Source organism: Catharus ustulatus, chromosome 2 (assembly GCF_009819885.2).
Source record: "Catharus ustulatus isolate bCatUst1 chromosome 2, bCatUst1.pri.v2, whole genome shotgun sequence".
In the NCBI taxonomy this organism is placed as follows: domain Eukaryota; kingdom Metazoa; phylum Chordata; class Aves; order Passeriformes; family Turdidae; genus Catharus; species Catharus ustulatus.
The window spans coordinates 56330347-56350516 of NC_046222.1; the positions used below are offsets into that span (position 1 = coordinate 56330347).

At 42.4% G+C, this 20170-nt stretch overlaps 1 protein-coding gene across 1 annotated transcript in view; it reads left to right on the forward strand.

Annotated features, from left to right (window-relative positions):
* Positions 1-7853: 7853 nt before the first annotated feature.
* FREM2 (FRAS1 related extracellular matrix 2) overlaps positions 7854-20170 on the forward strand; it is a 122098-nt gene continuing 109781 nt past the window's right edge. The window contains exons 1-2 of the mRNA XM_033053389.1: positions 7854-13002; positions 16612-16701. Coding sequence (XP_032909280.1) covers positions 7854-13002; positions 16612-16701 — 5239 coding nt within the window. The remainder of the gene's footprint in view (positions 13003-16611; positions 16702-20170) is intronic.

The window sequence follows — 20170 nt, forward strand, 5'->3', positions numbered from 1 at the left end:
CTAAACACTGCAAATACTAAGGTTATCTGACTGCAAATACTTATTTAGCTGTCTAAGGCAATTGGCAGTGCTGCTGTGTAGCCTCTGCTGGGAATCTTGGTTTACCTGTTTAGCTGCAGGTTTACATGTTACAGCAAGAGTAAGGTTTATGGTGGGTCAGATACTGGTGGCCTCTGACCCTCATTATTTGGTGAATATATGTTTGCTAATCAAGCTTTTTTTAAAAGAAAAGAAGTTTTATAGCTAACTGTTTTTAAAACTGGCAAAAGCAACTGAATGTGTTGTGTATTCAGTCATTAAGCACATCCAGAAACTCTTACTGCAAAATTTTACTTGCTGTCTCTATTTTGGCCATTTGGCTAAATATGTTCCCATTGCACTTGCCAGGGGTTAATTTGGTTTACCAAGTTGTGTTATACAGAGACATCAGAATGGTGGGCAATGTTTTGAAACTGACAGTTAACTATTTTTGCTTTCTTGTAAACAAATCAGTTTGTTACAGAAATCTCAAAGGTCACAGCACCTCTGAACATGCTAAAACACCTGGGCTTTGGATTCCACTCCATATCAGAGCATTAAAGAGAGCTGCATCTGAAGCTAGCCTGAGGATACTTCAGATCCGGCCTCTCCAGGAATATGAGTACATATGGAGTGGGAGAACTTCTGGAAGTGCAGCCAAAAATATTTTTTAAATTTTTAAAAAAATATTTTAAAAATAGAAGTCCTGGAGGCAACAGGATTAGAGCTTCTGAATCTCTCGTAATGTGGAGTGGCCTTTATCACATTTAATTTTGCAAGTTTAGGATTTAAGCACCTAGTCTAAGCCAGGAATGTAAGCTTTTCCATAGCAGGGATGGAAGGACATGAGCACTTTTCAAACATATTTCACAGAATGAGACGCCTCTAATCCCCAACTTGCTTCACTTATAGGAGTGGTAGTGTCTGACAGTTGTCAAAATTTTTTAAATTTCTAGTATCAAAGCAGCAATAAGTGATTCAAATCTCTTCTTATCAGCGTTGATGGACCTGGTTCAACCTACTATGAATAGAGGAAGGGAGGTGCAAGGTCTAAGACAGACATCAAGAATGGCCTGTATGTAGTCTTTCTATGTCCAAAAGAGTGAGGAATAACACATTGCATATATGCTTATTAAACACACATTTGGAAGATTGTCTCCTTACTAAAATGCTATAAACTCATTTAACTACAAAATTTAAGTTTAAAAAGGGGCATTTATAAAAGGATCATTCAGCTTCGGCAGCCATATTCTGCCTCTCACACTCAACACATACATAACTGAGATGGGAAATCTGGAACTGAAGTGCCCAAGTGTTTGGGTTGTTAGGGTTCTGCTTAAGGGCAGCCAGTTACATGTTCCCGCTTCTGTGGTGAGCTCTTTCTCTGAGAGACCTGTACCTCAGTGGTGCTGCAAGTATCTTTCTCCAAACACAAATCCCAGCTTTCTTTGCTTCCAGTTAATGTCTGTGTTGCTCGAAGTTAGGCACTAAGTACTTACCACACATTCAAAAATCTTTTCTCTAAAATGCAATGTAACCCGACATTGGGATTCTTACTTGCTAACCACTGTTTTTTCTGTGATGAACTGCTGCAATCCTAGCAAGGCAAAACTAGTTTGATCTAGTGGTTCAAATCTGTTACTCCAGAATAGCTCCTATTTCATCGTATGTGTTGGCACTAATTGATGGTTAATTTGAAAGTCCTGGAAAACTGGTTTGAAACAGTTTTACAGAAAAGTCTGGAAATCAACTTGCAACATTACGAAAATGCCAATTTTAATAGGTTTCCAGGTGAACAGACACCTACATCTATATGACTTAATAAAATCCTCATCGTATTTTAATCTGTGATTCCTACCTAGCCAAAACTCACTGAAGACAATATGAGGCTTATTTGAATGGAAGTCACAGTATTAGACCCAAAAGTTTAAGATGTATTTATTCCAGTTGTGTGCAAAATGTGAGTAAAGTTAACATTGGCTAACTTGGGGAAATCTGTATGGAGAAAGGAAACATAGTAAGTGGTTGATATCACTACCTGGATATGAAGAGGGAGGAGGGATGCTGGTTCTTGTTCTCTTCACAATCTTAAGGCTTAGTTCTCATTTACTTTCCAGCCTGTGGCTGTCTAACATAAAGAGCAGTAGTTTATAGTCACAGTAAAATGTATATATGGCAGGCATACTGTTTGAACTATAATACGATGAAACTGCCTGTGTGGGGTGGTTTTGTTATGACAACCAAAGCTACAAAGATTAGGTAAAATTTCTTTTATAAATCTGGACAGAAAAAATCACAGCAAAGGGAATCCTAAGCGATTAAACTGCAGTTTCATCAGCCTTTGATATGCAATTTTAATAGTTATCCAAGGTCAACTCAGAGATGGCAGGATCATTCTTCAAAAGAGTTTTGTTACATTTTGTAACAAATACCATAGCATCCTGAATTATTAAAAGCATTCAATTCGGGGATACTTGACAGCTTGTTTGACTGAAGTTCTGGACCTAGTTTAACAGTCTTTGTTGTGGAACATGACTGCATACTATATAAAATGTCCAGTATGTCATGTTTATAGCATAGGTGTGTATAAAAATATTTAGTTGATAGAAAAGAGTTCTATTAATAGGCAAAAATCAACATCTTGGCTCAGACAAATTAAAATAATTTTAAATATTTTTACTAAATATAATCCTCTGTCAGCTGCAGAATTACTGCACTACTTTCATCAATTAACTCACAGACAAATAAACCTCCTTCCATAAAAACAGCAGGCATCCCAAATATATGTGTAAGATAGTAACATTCATCTAGATATTGTTGCAATTGTTTTGATAACACATCATGCTTATGTTATAAAAGCCTCACAACCACTGAGAACAGTGCTCTAAAGAAAAAAAATTGATTGACTCTTCGAATGAACCACATTAACACGAGGTGATTACTTGGTAGAATACAGTCTCCCCTCACCACCGGTTTTTCAGCAAAACACAAAACATACAGAAAATGGTTAACGATAACCATAGGAATCCATGATGGAGGAAGATCATCTGAATTAAATTTCAGCATGCACAGCTTCATTCTACAGGAACTGCCAAGCTTCTCTCAAACTACTTCACAGATTTACCATAAGAAAGTTAATTTGGGGGAAACATCCTTAATGCTCTGTTTCTTGGGCAGGCCAGAAGATATGACAGGCTTATGTGGTCACAGGCTTTTCTATTTCTGGCACAGAATGTTCTGTTAAATCTGTTAAATGGTATTACTTTTATGTGCAAGTCTTCCCTTGCTTATTATAGGGGGGTAACCCTAAAATCATAAACTGAACACTAAACTGAATATTGCCACTACCAAAGATATTAAACTGTAGTCAGTTTGTACTCCAAAAAGCTTCACCTCAACTCCCTTAATATCTATGCTAGAATGAAATGTCTTACCAATAATTCCTTGCTGATATACAATTTCAGTCATAATCATAATTTATATAAAGATATCTAACATTATACATAACCACAGAAAAAGTACCTATTCTGGATTGTACTTTGATATTAAATTGTCAGTGTCGATGGTGACAGTACTTGGTCACTTCCAGTCAACATTTCCAACCCCTCACCAATTTTACCCAAGAGCAATCTGAGAGAGACTGTAGGTCTTGAGGTCCTTAAATAATTTTTGGAAACAGCTATGTTGCTTATAGTGGTGTTTTTTATTATTGTGCTGACTGCACATCAAAAAACATGAATGTGTGTGTCACCGTACATTTAAAAATAACGTTATACATTCCGTAATCACAGTAAATAATCTTCAGAGTCCAAACAGAAGACATAAACTATAGGCAAAGCAGCTTGATGGAACAACTTATTTAGTCTAGTAAATTACTATTTTCCCTTTGTTAATAGATCAAGAAGTTGTATTTTGGCTTTGAAATAAATAGAGTAAGAGTGATCAAAAGGCAGAGGAAAACAAAATAAAGGAAAACACATTGCTTCTGATGAGATCTAAAGTGGGAAGGAGCTTGAAGAAGTTTGACTTGAAAAGTAGGTTTTCAAAGAGCCGAGGCTGAAGTAGAAATAGTAACATGGAGGGTGGGCAGAGCCAGACAGGTGAAAACAATTACTGGGACAGCAGCAGAAGAAACACCACAAGCTAATATGACAAAATCTAAGAAGAACTTTAGAAAGATGGAGGGTGATTTTGGATGGGGTTTTGGAGTAAATGTTGGTTAGCTCATGTGGTCACATTTCCTGTAAGTACATGAAATGTATGAATCAGCATTATATCCATCCCAGCATCAACCCAAAACAATTTTGAGAACAGACTGTGTAAGTTTCACTAGTCAAGGAATGCAACCTTATTCTGACAGAAACCAGTTACATTTCTTCACAGCACAAGGCAATGGGAAATAAACTACAGATGCCACCTTTAGTGGTGCTGGACTTCTCACGAACATCTCTGCCTGCATGGCAACAGATAATTGGACTGAAACAGAAGTCATGAAAGACATGGAGAACAGGTTCAAGACATGCCCCATTTACAGAATGTGAAGGTAGAGAAGATGTTCCAGGGAGGACTCTTGAGACAGCTATCTGCCTCTAGAGATACCTGGCACAAAAAGGATGACTGAAAGTTACAGCTTAGCAACACTCTTGCATATACCAGGCAAAAACCTATGCATGAAAATTTGTGTAATAATTCATTAATGAAATAAGAAAACAGAAAGAGTATGGAAGCAACAGAAAGGTTGTTGGTTAAATACAGCAACACATAGACAACTGAAACAGTCTCACTGGCTGATTCAAAATTTTCAAATTCTTACTGTTTCAGCAGACTGTTTTGACCCTTGGTCTTTGAACACCAAATTACTGGACATACTATGAACGATGGACATTTTCTCTGAGGCACAGCAGATACTGTAATCCTTGCTTCTACACGGCCTTCAGAGTTGAATTGTAATAGCAAAATTACTTATACCACAAATTAAGTATCCAAATACTCCCAGGAATTCCACTTACTGTTTCCATTCTCTTCCCCTGGTCTCCTAATTTACTTAGCAAGATAGTAAATATAGTTTGGCAAGAGATGGAAAATCTTTTTTGCACTTGAGAGTAATGAAATGCTAACACTGTTGGAAAATATTAAAACATGTTGATATTTGTATGTCATATTTTGCCTCCTTTATCAGTATTTGAGAACAAAAATTATTTCATTTATAATTACTAATCTATTTGAAGAGTATCTAGAATTGTTTACATAATTTAGTACAAAACAGCTACAAAAAGTAATATAATAACAAAATAACAAAAATCAGGAATTGCTACTGTTCAGAAGTTAAGATTATGCCTTATCAACAGAGGGCAGTCTTTGATAACCATACATTTGAATGAAGACTGAGAGCAGTAAACTTATGTTTGTTTTAGATGTGGTTGTGCATTGTGTAGGTTTCAGGTAAGGAATATACATCTGTGATCCATCATCAAAAGCAGAAGCCAGATGCACCCAGAAAGGGTTATATTTAAAATAAGAAAATATTTACAGTCTTTTTAAAATAAACAAATGTCTTAAAATATAGATTTACCCTGCTGAACCTCACAGGTAATTTATTTCAGAGGAAATATTCATTGCTAGATTTCCAGAGCACACATTTTTTTACTAATGGTCTGTTAAATGAGGAGGTTTTCTGTGCCCTTAATTTTTCTGTTTCTATTTAGACTTGGAAATAAAGTTTATTAATATAGCAAAAATGCAAGCTTTCATGCAAAGATATATATTTTTTCCCCATGTCAAATAAAAATTACTTTATTCACTAAAAGTTTATTTGTAAAGATCAATGGACTTGTTATTGGGCCCAATCCTGATTTGCCATGCTAACTTCAGGGACAATTGGTAGAAAACCAGTTTGGATTTACATCTATGCTATTAGATCAAAATTTAGTCAAGAAGAATTTTCTTCAGGTACAATTCGAACACAAATGTTGGCAGAAGCCAAGAAAATATTTTCAAAATTCTCATCAATTCTATAATCTGGAGTTTTTGTTTATGTTGTTCTGTGAAAAGAAGAAATAAAGCAAGTCTTGAACTTTGTACTTGGACGGTGGCACAAGACCTCACTGACTTGTTTGACAAGACAGCAATTCTTAAAAAAAGAGGACTTCTGCTGTTTGTACATGGATATTTACTATTGGGTGATGGAGATAACCGAGGTCAAAGAACCAGATCCTGTATCCATTGAAAATAAATTGCTGTATGAGACATGGGGCAACTCCATCTCTTCACTATTTTTGTTCCTTTTTTTTCAGAACCAGCAAAATATCCCAAAAATTTGATAGTTGGAGTGCCTTGGCCATTGATGCCTAGGACTCAACTGAAATATCTTCCTTTGAATCCTACAAATAAGACATTCATTGCTGAAGTCCAGGATGAATGCCTCATAAGGGTAGACAAATGGTATTAGTGTTGTTTCATTTGGTAGATATCTAACTACTAGAATTACTATCCCCTGCAGCAGCATCCAAGTCCATAAGTCTATTGCATAGGTTTATTTAATAAAATAGCTTTCAGCAGAGTTGCACAGGTATGTCAGTAATAAAATATAAAGACTTATCACAAATTATAATAATCCAGCGTTGTAGATCTGAATATAAATGTCTACTGATGTCCCCCCCAAACCAAACTGAATTATTTATTATTATTATTGACTTAAATGTGAATGTAGCAGACTGTGCCCACACTGCAAAACAGAAATTCCAAACTGGAGTTTTGCCGTACAGAAAGCAAGATCACGTGCCATAATGTTGCTCCACCACTAAAGGATACTGTAAAAGATCATTTTAAAAGAAGGGGGGAAAAAAGTTACACAAACATCGAAACAGACTTGAGCTGCCTTCAATGTGTCGCTTTGATAGAAATCTTCTCTAAACCAGCGTGCGAATCACATTCCATAAACAAGAAAGAGTGTTAGCAACTGTGGGACACGCTGAAGCGAAACTCAGAGGCTGCTATCAGGAATTTTAAAAGGCGAGGAACTCCACGTTCGGGCTCTCACTAATGTGCTTTTAACTGCAGGCACAAGGTGGCAGAAGCACCGCCAGGCTCTCATTCACCCGCTGCTGTGGCTCCGAGTGACCCTGGGCACCATCTGGTACCAGCCGATGAGCTCTGCCCCCGAGACATTTATCCAAAACTCTTTGTGGCACAGAACCGCGGTGCCGGCAGTCCCGGGCCGATGCCCTCGTGTGACCCGTCCCGTTCTGCCCCGGACACTTCTGTCGCCCCCCGCTCCCCGGCTCCCGGGCAGCCCGCTCCTGCCGCCGCTGGAATCCGGACGGAACCGCCGGCATCCCGCGGGGAAGGGAAACCCCGAGCTGGGAACAGCCCAGCCTCAGTTGTGCCCGCAGAGTGGGGCCAGGCGGGAGCGGGGAAGCTCAGCCGCCGGCTGGCAACAGCGGAGTAGCCCGTGCCCACCGCATCCCCGCTCCCGTACCGACAGGGCTCATCCCGGGGCTCATCCCGCCAGTCTCCCCACTCTTTCTCCCCCACAACCTGTTGGGCAGCCGCGGGAACGAGGTAGAAGCAGCCCTGCCCCTCTCGTAACTTGCATGATTGGCACGCAGCTCTGTCCAATCGCGCATGGCGGCTTCTCCCCCGCGGGTGCCCATTGGCCGTTCGGAGGCGCGGGGCGGGGCTTGCCGGGCCGCGGGGCTCCCCTCCGGAGCGGAGCGCGGCGCGCTCAGAGCGCAGCGTGTGCGCGGAGCGAGCGGCGCCGCGCCGGCGGCAGAACCGGGGCCGCGATTCGGCCGCTGCCGGAGGTTCCCCCCCGCTTCGCTCCACCAGCAAGGACGATGCAGCCTCTCCCCGCCGGGCCGCGGCGGCTGCTGGCCGGCTTGCTCCTGATGCTGGCCGGCTGCGCTTGTTCTGGGACGGCGGAGCCGCCGCCGGGCAGCAGCGCCGCGGTCTCCTCGCCGTGGTCGCCGGAGGCGGCCCCCGTGGTGGTGGCGAACCGCGGGCTGCGGGTGCCCCTGGGCCGCTCCGCCTGGCTGGACCCCACGCGGGACCTGGTGCTGCAGGTGCAGCCGGGTGACCGGTGCCACCTCACCGTGCTGGACGAGGACCCGCTGTGGCAGCGCCCGGGCCGCCTGAGCCCCCGGCGCTTCCCCTGCGACTTCGGAGCCCGCGAGGTGCAGTACTCGCACCTGGGCGGCCGCAGCCCCGCCCGGGACCGCGTCCGCCTGCAGCTGCGCTACGACTCGCCGAGCCGCGCCCTGGTGCTGCCCCTGGTGCTGGAGGTGGAGGTGCTCTTCACCCAGCTGGAGATCGTCACCCGCAACCTGCCCCTCACCGTGGAGCGCCTGCGGGGCACCAGCAACCCACTGGACGCCCGCAGCCTGGAGTTCGCCTTCGAGCCGGGCCGGCAGCGCTGCCGGGTGGGGCTGCTGCCGCTGCTGGCGGGGCTGCCCCGCTACGGAGAGATCGTCAACCACCCGCCAGCAGCAGCGGGCGGGAGCGGGGAAGCGGCAGGGGGCGGCCCGATGCCGTCCGTGATGTGGGACTGCGAGGAGTTCCTGCGCCTGGGGCTGCGCTACCGGCACACGGCCGCCGGCGGCTCCCCGAACCGCGACCTGGTGCCGCTGGTGGCCGAGCTGCGGGAGGCGGCGGGCGGCGGGGCGCTGCTCAAGCGCGAGTACTTCCAGGTGCTGGTGCGGATCCGCGCCGGCACTGAGAACGTGGCCCCCAAACCCAGCTTCTTGGCCATGCTAATGATGGAGGTGGACCAGTTTGTGCTCACCGCCCTCACACCTGACATGCTGTCAGCTGAGGATGCAGAATCACCACCCGATCTACTGCTCTTCAACATCACCTCTCCCTTTGGTCCTGGCCAAGGCCACATGGTCAGCACAGATGACCGGAGCTTGCCCATCACCTCTTTCAGCCAGCGGGATGTGCGGGAGCTGCGCATTGCCTATCAGCCGCCCGTGGAGGACTCTGATCGGGAGCGGCTCTTTGAGCTTGAGCTGGAAGTGTTAGACCCAGAGGGTGCTGCCTCAGAGCCCTTTGCCTTCGTGATTGTGGTGAAGCCCATGAACACCCTGGCCCCTGTGGTGACCCGCAACACCGGTCTCGTGCTCTATGAGGGGCAGTCAAGGCCTCTCTCAGGCCCAGGTCCCAGCCCCAACCTGGTGGTCAGTGACGAGGATGACCTTGAGCAAGTGCGGGTGAGTGTGGTGGCAGGGCTGAGGCATGGCCACCTCACTCTCCTGGAGGACACCCCAGGACCTGCTGCCCCTCGTAAACACTTCACAGTGGCAGAGCTGGCAGCAGGCCGAGTCATTTACCAGCACGACGGCAGTGAGTCTCCACTCAGTGACAACCTCGTGCTGCGGCTGGAAGATGGTGGCTCTCGCCACCGTGTTGAGTTCCTTTTCCCCATTACCCTGGTGCCCACTGATGACCAGCCACCCCTACTTAATGCTAACACGGGGCTTGCCATGGCTGAGGGTGAAACAGTGCCCATCACCACCCGTGCTCTTAGTGCCACTGACATTGACTCGCAGGATGCCATCCTGCTCTTCACAGTGGAGTCTGGACCCATGGCTGGGCAGCTCTTGCTCCGTCAAGCACAACCACCTCCCGGCTGGGAAGAGGAGGAAGAAGAGGAGGGCTTTTCTTGGAGGAAGGTGCCAGGTGTAGCAGGGAAATCTCTCATCTATGAAAAGCCAGTGAGAGAGTGGCTGCAACAGGACATTGTGGAAGGGCGTCTCTTTTACCACCACTTTGGGGCTCACAGCCCTGGCCCTGGGGTTGTGTTGGACCAGTTCACCTTTAGAGTCCAGGATGACAATGACCCACCCAACCGCTCTGGACCGCAGACTTTTGTGATCAAGGTACATCCTGTAGACAGATTGGCGCCAGAGCTCCATAGCAGCAGCAGCCTGCATTTAGTAGTTGCAGAGCAGCAGGTGACCCCGCTGCGGAGGAAGCACTTGTGCTACACAGACCAGGACTCAGGGGACCGTGAACTTCGCTACACGGTAATCCAGCCCCCCACTGACACGGACTCCAACCACCCTCCTGATGCCTTTGGAGCGCGCCTTGGATCCCTGGTGCTGACTGAGGATCACTCTGTAGAAGTTACACACTTCACCCAAGCCCAGATCAATCACCACAAGATCTCCTACCGCCCCCCACAGCAAGAGCTGGGCGTGGCCCCTCATTTGATTCAGTTTCAGTATCAAGTGCAAGATGCAGCTGGCAATGCAGCCAAAGGGACTTTCACCATCTACCTGCAGCCTGTGGATAACCAACCTCCTGAAATCACTAATACTGGCTTCACTTTGCCTGAGGGAGGCAGCCATGTCCTCAGTCCAGCTGAGCTGGATGCCAGTGACACGGACACTGAACTTGCCCGTCTCAGATTTATCCTGACCCAGGCTCCTCGGTATGGCCAGTTGCAGCTCTCTGGGTACAGTTTGGTTCCTGGAGGTGTCTTTGGCCTGGAGGATATCAGACAAGGGAGGGTGGTGTATGTGCACAGTGGAGCTGAGACCAGCAGCGATACCTGCAGGCTTGATGTGAGTGATGGGGTTCATTTTGTGCCCATCACACTAAAAATGAGTGTGCACCCAGTTGATGATGAGGTTCCTACACTACGACTGCCCCCAGGCACTCTGGGTTCCTACCTAGACGTGCTGGAGAACGGTGCTGCTGAAATCACTGCTAATGTCATTAAGGGCACGGATGAGGATACAGATGACTTTATGTTGACCTTCATTGTGGAGGATCCCCCTCAGCATGGGAGTATCCTGGTTCAAGGGGTGCCTGCAGAGAGATTCTCCCAGAGAGATCTGCTGGACGGTGCTGTGGTATATACTCACACTGGTGGTGAAATAGGCCTTCTGCCCAAGGAAGATGCTTTCAACCTTACCTTGTCTGACCTCTCAGAGAAGTGGCGTGTCAGGGGCAATGTTGTTCAAGGAGTTTCAGTCTTGGTGACCATTCTTCCTGTTGACAGTCAAGCTCCAGAGGTTTTTGTAGGGGAGCAGTTCATGGTGACGGAAGGTGACAAACGGGTCATTACTCTTGCTCATCTCAGGGCTGAAGATGTGGATACTCCTAGTGATGATATACTATGCACAATTGTTGCTCAGCCTGCATCTGGGTATGTAGAGAACATCTCTCCTGCCCCAGGATCTGAAAAATCCAGGGCAGGTGTAGCTATAAGTGCTTTTACCTTGAAGGACCTCCATCAAGGGCACATTTTTTATGTCCAGAGTATACATAAGGGTGTAGAGCCCGTTGAAGACAGATTTGCTTTGCGCTGTTCTGATGGCATTAACTTTTCCCAGAGGCACTTCTTCCCCATTGTTATTGTGCCAATCAATGATGAAGAGCCTGAAATCTTTCTGCGAGAGTTTGTTGTGATGGAAGGCATGAGCCTGGTTATTGATACCCCCATCCTCAATGCAGTCGATGCAGATGTCCCTGCGGATGAGTTAACGTTCACAATCACCAGGCTACCCAGGCATGGCCACATTGTGAACCAGCTGGTCAATGGAACTGTCCTAGTGGAGAGCTTCACCTTGGATCAGATAACAGAGAGCTCCAACATTCTCTACGAACATGATGACTCTGAGACAAGGGCAGACAGTTTTGAGGTTCAACTCACAGATGGTAGACACACCATTAGGAAAATGGTACCCATCATGGTTATTCCTGTAGATGATGAGACACCCAGAATGGCCATCAATGATGGTTTGGAGATTGAGATGGGGGAAACTAGAACTATTAATAACAGAATATTGAAGGCTACTGATCTTGATTCTGAAGACAAAACCTTGACATACATTGTAAGTTATGGGCCAGGACAAGGCCTCTTACAGAGAATAAAACCTTCAAGTGAAGTTGAAAATATCACCCTGGGAATGAACTTCACTCAGGATGAAGTGGATAGAAATTTGATTCGGTATGTGCATTTTGGTCAACAAGGAGTTCGTGATCTTATCAAGTTTGATGTGACAGATGGAATAAATCCTCTCATTGACCGCTACTTTTATGTGACAATAGGCAGCATTGATATTGTCTTCCCAGATGTCATCAGCAAAGGAGTTTCTCTGAAGGAAGGAGGGAAGGTAACCCTTACTACTGATTTGCTTAGTACCAGTGACCTGAATAGTCCAGATGAGAACTTAGTTTTCACCATTACTAGACCACCTGTTCGTGGTCATCTTGAATGCACAGATCAGCCTGGGGTGCCCATCTCCACTTTCACTCAACTCCTGTTAGCAGGCAATAAAGTCTATTACATTCACACTTCAGAAGACGAGGTGAAAATGGACAGCTTTGAGTTTGAGGTGACTGATGGCTATAACCCTGTGTTTCGTACTTTCAGAATTTCTATCAGTGATGTGGACAATAAGAAACCTGTTGTCACAATCCATAACCTGGTGGTGAGTGAAAACGAGTACAAACTGATAACCCCATTTGAACTGACTGCAGAAGACAGAGACACACCTGACACACTGCTAAAATTTATCATCACTCAAATACCAGTCCATGGCCAGATCATGTTCAATAACTCCAGACCAGTCACCACCTTCACTAAACAAGATCTGAATGAAAATCTAATCAGCTACAAACATGATGGCTCAGAATCAGTTGAGGACAGTTTCTCTTTCACTGTTACAGATGGGACCCATACTGATTTCTATGTTTTCCCCAACACTGTGTTTGAAACAAGGAAACCTCAGACTATGAAGATTCGAATAATGGCTGTGGACAACAGTGTACCTCAAGTTGTAATAAATAAGGGTGCTCAGACTCTCCGTGTTCTGGCCACAGGTCACATCGGGTTTCTGATTACCAACAAAGTGCTCAGAGTGGAAGACAGGGACAGTTTACATGTTACTCTTAAGATCAGAATCACAGAGGGTCCACGCCATGGCTTCCTGATTCACCTGGGGAAAGGCAACCATAGCATCAGCCAGTTCACCCAAGGTACTACAATACTTCAGGTGTTTTCTTTAGATCACTGGAAACATTATTTTTCATGCTAAACTCTATAGTAATTGATGGGAGAAACTTTCCAACAAAGAGTTTATTTATAATGGCTTCATAATTTTTTACATCTGTCTATTTTTTATTATATTTATGATGGCTTTAAACAGGAAATGTGGTCTGTTGGGTAAACACTGATTGAAGGAGCTTTATTTCTTTGGAGAGCTTAGTCGAAATAACAGTGATTTGCGCTTCCTGTCAATCATAGTGGTTAAAGTATGGATAACAGAATTGGGCTGTACATCTTAAGAGATAGTGCTTTCTTTAACCAGTTTTATTTAGAAAATGCAATGGGAATGGCCAAGCTATTATTAACTAATGGCTAGGGTGTTGGTTGCTGAGCACATCGTACTGTAAAAGCAAAATTGTTTCCCCACCAGTGGGAAATATTATGAGTGCATTTGTTGCCTTAATTACAGAAATCTTTACCACAAAGTGTTTGTGGTAAATTAAAAGGTAGTGTAAACATTTTAAAATTATGTTAGTGGTACTTACTTCTTACATGAATCTAAAACATTTAGTGATATAAATAGGGCAAAAACCACATGTGTCATATATTCTGAAATAAAGCCTCAAGCCAAGGCTGTGAAGTAACTTTAATTGAAATGGGAGCATTAGGTATTCTCTGGAGAATTTTCCATGTTACTTTGCAATGACTTAAAGGCTAGTTAACTAACAATGAAATTAGGTTTTTTGCAGCCTTCTGCAGCTGTGGAATGAGCAAACAGCACCACCAACAGTGTGGACACTCAGAGTTAAAGGGGCCCAGCCAGGCTGGGCTGTGTAGGTGGAAAGGCTTGAGGTGAACACTTGCAGTTGGCTGTGTTTTATTTCATAGAGCCCATATTGGTCCATATTGATGTTACTGTCTTGGTGGTAGCAATGTTCTTGTCAGATATACCAAATCTTTCAAATAGGCCTGATGAACTTTGCAATTTAAGTTTTGCAGTGCCAATGCAAAAAAGAGGATGAGACCAAATTGTCCAAACTTTGTGGTCCACCACTGTTCCTTAAATGTAAGGCTTCAGTGGTGAACTGTGAGTAATATTGAGGGTGTTGTCAGAATAAGTGAGAAACAAAAGAGAAAGGGAGTGAGCAAATAAAGAGATTATCACTTATTTTAGTGGGTTTTCTCTTACATTGCAGAATGTGGAACTGTTGAACAGGTGTTCCTTGAAAGCAGAGGAACAGTGATATACCATTTTTTTTTGAAGATGGGGAGCACTTGGGAGAGCTACATATTCTATTCCCCCCTGTGCCATGTGGCCGGGCATGCATTTGTCTGATGACCAAAATGAAGTTGCTACTTAGCTTTGAATTGACTATCCAAGCATATGGCATGGAGGCTGTCTTAACATCCTGGGGCTGCCCAAGCTGGGTAAGAAGCAGGCAACCCTTAGGAAAGGATGGTTTTAAACCTAGTGAGGTCTCCAGAAAGTGGAGAAACTTCACAGGTTCCCTGACAGTACTAGCACAGACACTCTTAATTTGTGTTGGATTTAAGAATGTTTTTTAAGAATTGCACATTTCTTCCATAATATTGGCCTTTGAGAAGGTCATGCTTATGCTACACCAAGACAAATAATTGTCTAATGCTCAGGACAGAAATAAACAAGACCCTTTTTTGTCATATACATTGTGATCCCAGTGCAAGCATAGATTTTGCAATGGACTTTGTGTAGCCTCTGCATTGACTATTGGTCAACTATAAGCATGTTATAACACACATTATTTTTATGTTTTGATCTTCCCCTCTCTTTAGGCCTCTTATCCTGTCATGTGCCACTTCTTTCAAAATGCTGAATAGTTCCAGATTCATCAACACATGTGTGTTCTAATGGAGCTTGTAAAACTTCATTAGAGTCTTCCAGTTTATGTTGGAAGGGACCTCTTGAGGTCATTTGATCCTATCTCTACTCAAAACTGGGACAACTTTAAAGTCAAATGAGGCTCTTCAGGATGTCATGCCAAAATTTTTGAAGGCTACTTGCTTGTTTGTGAAGTCCATACTCAAACTCCCATTTCTTGGATTTGTGCCACTGGTTGTATGAACAGGGAACCTGACCACTTTGAGTAGGGCAACAAGATTCATTGTGTGCAAGCAGCGGGAGCAGTCTGTTTTTTCCAGATTCCTGTAACTGAAGGAGAGAGCAGAGCAATTGTTTAGAACACAGGTTTCTGCTAGTGGGGATAATGATATTTTTTTAAATAGAAAATTATGCTGGATGTATTTCAAAGTTATCTTGAAGAATTCCAGTGTAATATTAGTTTTATCAGGCACTGTAGTTACACGGTTATGAATTGTGCTTATAACTAGGCAAGTTTTGATATAGCTAGCACAACCTAAACAGCTGTGGAAGGAAAGCATAGATTGCTCAAGTGACTCCAAGCATGTTCTTAAGGAACAGAAAAGAGGTCATTCTTTGCAATTATTTTGGCAAAAATAAGGTCTTTGGGTGGCAAGCAGCCTTTTTTTCTTATGAGGTGGTCCTGGTCCTGCAAACACCAGTTCAAGTACTTATCTTTATGTGTGCTGGAACCATGGATTTTGATAAGGCTACCCACATGAACAGAGCTGAGTACTTGTGTGTTTGCTGGGTGAAAGATTTATGTGCCTCACTGGCATGAAGAAGTATTTGTTTGCATCCTCTTTACAGCCCCATGAATTTTTGATCTTTAACTTTCAAACATTTATGGAAGAGATTCTTCAATTGCACATATTTGCTGATAATGCTCTTAACTTGTTTGCACTCAAAGATGTCTGGTTACTCTTGGAACTGAAGATTTTGTGAAGCTCTTACAAAAGTGCTTTTGGCTTCTTTTTACTCATGCATCCACCCTAACATCAGAGGAGAACTTGGGTGGTACTTGAGCTCCACTTTAATGTAATTAATTTCTACCACTTTTTCTTGAAAAAATGTATCAGATTTGGGTTTTTACCAACATCAGTCCTTCAAAGGAAGTGACAAAAATTAGTTTTTATGTATATGCATGTTTCTCATCACTGCTCAAGGAAACCACAAAAAACCAATATTAACAAATATTTGTTTTTTACATACTTTATGGTAACTGCTGGTTCAAAATGGTATATCAGGGTTTCTTTCTTAATGAGGTAATTTCTGTTTACTTTAGTTGCATCTATTTGGGTTCTTAAAACAGTCAATCACTGTCTTCTACAGTACTTTGCAGTTTGAAGAATGACAGAATCAATATCAATATCCTTGTGGAGATAATACTTCTGTTTAAGAAAATGGACCACAAAAAATATTAAATAGTTCTGACTGTCATATGTTTAAATTTCATTTCAGTTCTTTTTGTAAATACAGCTTAAAAGAAAGAGATCACTGAGGAGGGGGAAGTAAAGGGAGAGAGAATGAATGGTATCTGTAAAACTTCCACACTGTTATACTGAAATTCCTGAGTTCTGCTGTAGGACCTTAACCTCTCTCTTGTTGAAGCTAAACTATTTAATACATGTCAAGTTTTTCTAAAAAAGGTTTCCTACCTTCATAATTTAAAATAAAATCTATTTTTCCTGACTCTTTCCAGCTGATATTGATGATATGAAGATATGCTATGTTTTACGGGGAGGTGACAATGCCACCAGTGACATTTTTCATTTCTTGGTTGAAGATGGTGGTGAGTACTCATAAAATATCAGTTTTTGTTGTTATTTAAAGACAAAAAAATTAAGTATGCTTTGGGAGTTGAAGAACATTGAATTTAATTGAGGGAAGTCTGTGTTATCTCCTGGAATGTATTTTTTTATGGCCTTCTTATATTTTGAACTATTGCTGATGATTACGAAGAGAGGTGTCAATGAAAAGGTAATTGCTCCTAATGAAAATACCTTGACCTACTCTAGCAAGAAAGTGAAATTCTGTAAGTCTACTCAGGTATCTGGACTTGCTGTAGCTTTGCCTTTGCATTCTGTGTCCAGGCTCTTCACACATAAATTTGTCTAAATCTTTATCATGAAGCTTTTCATTTATGGTTATTGTTGTCACCTTTTTAAAGGTTCCAGTTCTAAGATTATTCATATCAAAACATTATTCATATCAAAACATGTGCCTGTTGTGTAGAGTTCAATTTTGTTTCTATGTATTTAACATAACAGAATCCTCAATGGCTTGCCAAAGATCTTTGTCAAGTTACTGGTGTGAATTCTCCTAGCTAATATTATTTTCTGGAATTGTGACAGATACAAAAAAAAATTATTTTAAAAGTTGAGAATCCTGGCATGTACTCATTTGAGGGAGAAATATGTCAGGATTTTTTGTTTGTTTTAAAACCACTAAGAAAGAACACTTTAAAGGGTAAATAAAATGCATCAAAAGGTTGTTTTTTTCCCCATCCAAAGTCTGACTTAATGTGGATATTCCTAAATGTAGATATGCCTGGTAACATAATCTAGCCACCTGATACTTTAATGTCTTTTTAAATATGTGATACATAGCTCTATGAGTAATTGGCAATGAATTTTATTAGTTAATTTAATAATATACTTCTTAGAATGCTTCAAGTTAGTTGATTGTCAGCTCATGTACACAGCCTGTGTTACTGCTTCACAAAAAACATAGCCAATTAAGGGTATTAAGATCAGTGAGCAGGGATTTGTCCTGTCTGTCGCAGACTGGGCCGATTTGTCACCTACCATTGCTGGAGTGGCATATTGAAACATGTTTACTGTTTATTGTGCTGGACCAGCACAGAGGAGAAAGTATCTTTTGAGACTTTTTGAAATGTCTTTGCAAAGCTTTGTGACTTTAGAGACCCGGTAGTGACATAAGAGTTTGCAACACTTGATTTATTTTCTATAAATGTTTTCTTTTCACTGAGGTATAGGTTAGAGAAACTTAAAGGTACATAAAATGGAACATGGGATGCTGTATTGTCATAGTAATACTTTTTTATGACAGGCGTCACCACAAGATGACATTGTTCATGATTTTCGACTTACTCTTTTAATAGGTGAACAAATGTTCAGTCTGGAGATTGTTTCAAAGTTTTGTGCGGCAGGAGTAATTAAAACTGATGAAAGTTTGCTCTCAGTGAGCTGTTTAACATCAGTTCTTAAAACTGAGTTACCCCTTGAGAGACCAGCATTTGTGGGACTGTCTCCATGCTATTTAACACTTTTTAGTGGCAAATACATAGTTAAAGCAAATGGCACCTAATATATTCCAACTCTATGTCATGATTTTTTTCTTTTGCATTGGAAAGCTTACCTATCACATCTGTTTCTATTTGGCAGGGTTGTAATAGCCTGTCACTTGTAACAGCATGCTCTTTTTCAGAATACAAAGAATCATGATAAGGTGCTTGCTGATTTTTTAGAGCCTTTGGAAGTTGTGACATTGTTGTCTTAGACTACTTAGCTAGATGGTAAGATGGTTTTTGCTTTCTGGAGGTTATTTGTTGACAGAAAAATGAGCTGTGTCGCATTTCAGAGTATTTCTGATTTTGAAGATGGTAAAGATGCATTTAAAATTGATGAAGTTGTGATCAAAACATTAGTAGTTTTTTGTCTGAAATATCAAATTTATTAGCAATGTCTGTAGAATCTGTAACAGATGAAAAATGCAGGAATTTAATCTGCTTCTATTTCCACCCTCCTCAGAAAGACTTCAAAGCTAGTGTTTTGCAACTCATATGTATTTTGGCACACTTTCATTTGTACCAAGGCTATTGTTTAGGGCCTTTTTTGATTTTAAGCCAGATCATATTACGAGATTCCACACAAGAGCTGAATGAAAGATCGAGCACAGGTGATCAACATCCATTGTAGAAAACCACACTTCAGACTTCCATCTCCTGTATTAAGATTTTTTCTGTAGTAACAGGTTTGTGCTGCCCTACAGTGCCTAGTGCTATAAATTAAATAAATAGGACTTCACTTAAACTGAATTGTGTGGTAGTCCCTGAGTGATCTGGTGCAAATCAAGAAGGTTTTTGAAACATGATTCAATGAATGAATATGCATTTGTATAATTCATCCAGTATTATTTCAAATAACTTAAAAACCCCAACATCAGTCACATCTTGCAACCCAAGTATTTTATATCTTCTAGGCTTTCTTGCCTCAAGGGGAACATACAACAAGAGTTCCTGCTCTTTTCGGGTGACATGAATTAGAAAGTTATTTTTGCCCCAGACCTGTAGTGTTGCCTGTAAAATACTTTTCTACATGTCTTGTGATATTTGTTTGTAGTCTCTGAACTGCAAATAGAAGAAGAGCATGACTTCCTCAGGTCTTTTGGTGGCTGTTCTGCCGTACTCATTGTACCATGACTTACGGACACAAATGCAGAAGCTCTTTTGTCAGCCTCTTGAATGACAATAATCTGACTGAGGCCCAAAGCTGTTATTTCATGCAATTGCCTGGAGACCAAGTGCAAGGAGTCATCAAACTGCTCTGGTGTGAACTTTGTTGTGGATTTGGAATTTTGTTTATCTTCTCCCATGCAGTAGTGTTTATGGTAAGCAAGTTAGGGCAATAGCAGACCAGGTGGGTAGGTGAGGGGAAAAGAGCCAAGTCAGCCCGCTGCCAGCTCTTGGCCCCTTGCCTGCTCCTCTTCTCCCAGTGGGAGCAAGGTGAGTGCCATGCTGCACACCAAAGCATGACCTGGGATCTGAAAGCATGAAATACGCTACTGCAACAAGGTAGTTTGCTTAGTGGCCAGGGTAGAAAACTGAAGTATAGACAAATGAAGAGTAGCTTGGGGATTATGGCTAGCTTATAATAAACTTTGTGGTGATAACTAAAGAGAACAGAAATAGGCTTGATATGAAGAGAAAGGAGGTCCATTTAAAAGGAAAGAAAGCCCTTAGGTATATAATTAACAAGCAAGAGCATAGGCCTGCTGTATTCAGAACAAAATTAGAGGTTTCACCAGGAAGAACTGGTTCAGGTTTAAAGCTCTGAAAGGGTCTTATTGGCAGCACCAATTACCTACAACTGTATGGCTGTAGAAATTTTTCTGGCTTAAAATGGCATTTTTAATAACAGCAATTAAAAAGTAAAATAAATGGAACACAATTCACCTATTTATCAACACTAAAGTTTTTTAAAGGTAGAAGATATTTTTATTCTTCCTATGTAGGGATT